We start from the raw sequence: 4,820 nt of genomic DNA on the forward strand, positions 1-4,820 counted from the left end.
GGGTGTGTATGTCCTTTGTTTTCTTAAGAAATGGAACTCTTGCTTAGAATTATGGGGTTATAAAATGTCACAGAAAATGGACCTCTCCTAGAAGGTTTACCCCACCCCAACCCAGAGAAGTTGCTACCTTCTCCCAAATTGGTTACTGAAATCTTTAGCATCCTTATACAGCCATAACCCTTCTCTGCTTCTCTTAGGCCATGTAACTGGAGAGGAGCCCAGCTGCTCATTACATAATTGTCTGATACCAAACACAGCCATTTCTGAATGTACACACATTTATCTTGATTTTTATTTCAAAAAGGCCTACATGGAGTAGGGAGACAGAATATAAGGTAAAACAGTTTTTTGAACATTTTGTATAGTTTATAAACAGTATTGAGACGTGCCAATTCATTTTGAGAACATGAAGGGAGTTGAACTATTGGCTTTAGTAAATACACAGCTTAAGACAGATAAATCGGTTTAACCAAATAAGAGACGTCGGGGCGGGGGGGAGGAAGCACCTGGAATAATTCATGCTGGTGCAGGCATTTATGGGCTTGTCAAAGTGATAGCGATTACTGGCAGTGACAACATAAGAAAGTTCTTTCAAACTCATATTTAGAAGCTACTAAAGGGTTTTTTTTTTTTTAATGTCTCATTTCTAAGGTGTTTTCCTAAATTCGTTCTGATTCAAAATGTATCATCTTTGAATGGATCCCCAGGAGGGAAAAAAAATTTCTGAAAAGGAAAATAACTGTCTGTACACTGAAAAATCAGCCATACTCCTTTACAATTGCCTTGTACATAGAAATCCGTTTTCCAAACGCTGTAAATTGTGCCACTTAAGAGTAGAAGCTGATGACTGGCAGTGGCCCTTGAGGTGGTCTGAAGAAGACCCAGCTGGAGCAGTTACTTTGTAGGTAGGAAGGAAATAGTAGGAAAATGGAAAACCGACCCCTCAAGTTGCTATCACTCCCCTTCCCATTTTCTATGTTGATAGTGGTTTGGTTTTTGACAGAGAAAGTAGAAATGTCCTCAAATGTAAAGTCCTCACTGCACACAGGCCAGTATGGCTCCTTAGTTGGGGCCAACTTGGCTAGAAGAGACAGTAGACACTTCGGTTTTCTGGGAGCTAGACAGCTCAGACTCATCTGTCATGGGTTTTCCACACACCATCTCCATGATGCAAGCTCGGAACTAGAGGGAAAGAGCACAGATAGTCTCCTTGGCAGACCAGTACAGAGGAGGTAACATCAGGAAGCATGCGAGAAAAAAGATCTTTGTATCCCCATAGCCTTATACATGGGATCTCCTCGAGCAGTATTGATATGTCTTCTCAATCCTGAGAGCTGGCTAGTCCAGGCTAACTCTACTCACTCCTGGATCTACAATAATAATCTCTACACGTTCTGGCTAACCCTGAGGCCTCACTGTTGGGAAACCTCACAAAGCACCCCGTCCCAGGAAAGTGAAGTGAAAGTGAAAGTCGCTCAGTTGTGTCTGACCCTTTGCAACCCCATGGACTATACAGGCCATGAAATTCTCCAGGCCAGAATTACTGGAGTGGGTAGCCTTTCCCTTCTCCAGGGGATCTTCCCAACCCAGGGATTGAACCCAGGTCTCCCGCATTGCAGGCAGATTCTTTACCAGCTGAGCCACAAGAAGCCCAGGAATACTGGAGTGGGTAGCCAGGAGAGCACTGTCAAAAGTGACCCCACTGTACCCCCACCCACCCACCATTACTAGAAAGTGCTCCCAACTAGGAAAGGACTGCCAGTTCTGTTAATACTCAGGAGCTTCCTCATTAGTTTTTAATCCACTTCTGGAACTGAGGAAACAAAATCTCAAAGCAGAGTGTTTGGCTCTATAAGACAGGAACCCTCCTTGATTTGTCTGAGTTTGGGTTACTAGCTTCAATTCAGGATTTGGGGTAGGCAGAGCAACTAAACCCACGTGCCACAACCACTGAAGCCCGAGCCTAGAACCCGTGCTCCACAACAAGAGAAGTGACCGCAGTGAGAAGCCCCCTGCTCACCATGACTAGAGAAAGCCTGTGGGCAGCAACAAAGACCCAGCACAGCCCCAGATTTGTTTAAAAAGAGAACAACTTTACCTGCTTATTCATGAAGCAGTAGATGATGGGATTGTAGACACAAGCACTCTTGGAGAAGAAGGCAGGAATGGTGACAAGCCGTAAGTCCACCCCATGGTTACGGTTGTTGACTATATACATGGCCAGGGCAGCGTAGGGTGTGTAACAGAGACAAAAGGATCCCACCATGACCACCACCATGTGGCTCACCTCCCGCTCAGCCTTCTGGGTCGAAGCTGACTCCTGCTGTTGAGCCGCAACCTGGAAAGAGCGCAGAAAACATCACGCCTTCTGCTCCCTGGCCCTGAACCCCCAAGTCTCTGGACGTTTTTCAACAAGGGGGCCATCTGCTCTAATTGTGTCTCTGCCGTCCCACCTTCTGACCTAGTTCCTCTGTTCCCCTTTCATTGAGGAAGGCAAGATGGAGCCAGCTCTCTTTCCAGTCCGTGATACTGGATGGAATCACAGGCATCTCTCGATACATGAGCTGGGATGACTCCACCTCACTCTTCATCTCCTCATCTCCCTGTCCCTGCTTCCTGCACTGCTTTTTGATACCCCTCACCCTGGCTGTGGACATTTCTGGGTGTTTTGTGTTCTAGAGCACATACCCACTCTTCCCTCTCATCTAGAGCCCTGTGACCCCTCCTCCCTGACCCTCACAAAAGCCACTCACAGCTCTGAGGGCCCCCAGCAGCTGAGAGTAGGAGAAGCAGATGAGGGAGAGAGGCACAATGTAGCAGAAGATGAAGAGGAACCAGGTATAGTACTCGCTGTAATACTTGGTGCCCACGGTGTACCAGTCGGGACCACAGGAACACTGCAGGCCCTCAGGGACGAATCTGCAAGGGACCAAGCACTTGTTCACCGTGAGGCTCACAGCAAAATTGGTAGAGTGGGAGCTGAGGTTCCTGGGCTGTGTTCTCTGCTTAGAACCCAGAGTTATGTCAGGCAGAGGGTACTTTCTGTCCTCACTAGCCAACCTTTAGCAATTCCAACCACAGAGTAAACCTTAGCACTTGTCTCCCACAGCCCTTTCCCTTCTCTATTCCTCCAGCTCTTTAAAAAATGGTCAATGACCATACCCCACTCTTCCCACCCTGAGAACCTGAGCTTCTAGCTAAGTCAGCATAACTGCCCTGCACTCTCACCGGCTCCAGCCAAAGAAGGGTGGGATGGAGACACCAATACCGATGGTCCAGGTGGCCACGACCACCATCAGGGCATGCTTGGAGCTGAAGCGGAAGTTGCCGAAGGGTTTACAGATGATGATGTAGCGCTCAAAGGCCAAGAAGGCCAGTGACCAGCCTGTCACCAGACCTGTGATGAAATGGGCGGATAATGGGGTAAACAACTCCACTCATCCTGGCAGGCAGAGTGGAATACAGGTGGTGTGGAGAAAGCACAGAGAGGAAGGGTTGGACTGGAGAGTGAAATAGAGTTTGGGACTTGCTCAGACCTCTGGGTGGCTCTCTACCTCAGCATTCAAAAGAACACCAAACTTCTACCCCCCGGACTCCTCTTTAGGGGTCCACTCTAACCCAACAGACTGGCCCCTGGCTCCCATCCTGAAGCAGGATCCTTCCCATCTCTCCAGCTCCCTTCGCCTGCAGTACCTGCTGTACAGCCCAGGAAGGCCTCCAGGGCACAGACATGGCGGCCGAAGACAAAGTACCCATAACAACTGGTGATGAAGACGATGAAGACAGAGAAGATGCAGTAGATGAAGCCCCCCAGAGACACGTTGACCAGAATATAGTTGAGCGGCTGCCGCAGCTTTCTGTAGCGCAGTGTGGCCACCAGCACCGTGGCATTGAGTGGCGTCCCTACAAAGAAGACAAAACCCATGAAGACTGCCTGGAGGTGGAAGGCCCAGACAGGCGCGAGGTGGTACTGAGGTCCATCCCACGGCCCCACCAAGGAGATGTTCTTGAACAGAAGAAACTCCTCCTCCTCTGACATCTTGCTCATGGGATGTCCCCCACCCCCTCTGATTCCTCTTATAGATCATCCTCCCCCATCACTTCTCCCCCACCTGCCAAAGACCCTCTCCTCCAAAGCCACTTTGGGGCTCCCTGAAAGATCAGTACTGATCCTAAGCCTCCTAAGGACAAAGTTTGAGATTAGAGACCCCAAACCCCCACCTAAACCTTTTGTGGCCCCAAAGCCGATTGTGTGTTCTTCAGAGGATAAAAGATTGGGCTCACAGAATCCAGATATGCGATGCTGCGGGCTGGAATAAATAAGGGTGGACTCAGTAGGGAGATGCTGACCCATATTTAATGAAGACCCTTCCACCACTCTTTTTCCCTTTGAGTGGAACTGTTGAAGGCAAGCCTCTTCGTTTCGCTTCAGGCACCACTACATCCATGTAGGTGTTTACACACCATCTGCCCCATTGTGGTAGGTGCCCCCTAAGTCTCCCTTTCCAGGGGTCTTGGGCTCAGCCAGCCTCAGGCTGCAGGAAAGGGTAAGGGATAGAGAGAGTTCTTGAACAGCCTTCATGGAACAGTCCAGGGGCAACTCGACAATGCCTAGAGGTCTAAGGCATCCCAGGCTGCCAGTTTCTTCATGGCGAGTCTCCCCAGAGATGGAATCTTTCCTGCTCAGAACTCCCCCAGCCAGGTCCAGGTTGGTGTGCTGTGGTCCCTCTCACACCACGTTCACACCTGCCCCTGCCGTTAACTCAGCAGTGCCTCAGCGGCCAGACTTCCTCCTGTCTGCCCATCCCAGACCTGCCCAG

The 4,820-nt window shown here is 49.6% G+C and overlaps 1 protein-coding gene across 1 annotated transcript; it reads right to left on the reverse strand.

The window, feature by feature from the left end:
* Positions 1–365: 365 nt before the first annotated feature.
* On the reverse strand, positions 366–4,117 carry OPN1SW (opsin 1, short wave sensitive). Its single transcript, XM_061414637.1, has 5 exons — positions 3,694–4,117; positions 3,229–3,397; positions 2,754–2,919; positions 2,099–2,338; positions 366–1,182 (listed from the first exon to the last, which is right to left on the reverse strand). Exons 1-5 carry the CDS (start codon positions 4,046–4,048, stop codon positions 1,063–1,065), a joined length of 1,050 nt encoding a protein of 349 aa, XP_061270621.1. The 5' UTR covers positions 4,049–4,117; the 3' UTR covers positions 366–1,062.
* Positions 4,118–4,820: the final 703 nt, after the last annotated feature.

The sequence above is a fragment of the Bos javanicus genome, chromosome 4 (genome assembly GCF_032452875.1).
Source record: "Bos javanicus breed banteng chromosome 4, ARS-OSU_banteng_1.0, whole genome shotgun sequence".
Classification (NCBI taxonomy): Eukaryota; Metazoa; Chordata; class Mammalia; order Artiodactyla; family Bovidae; genus Bos; species Bos javanicus.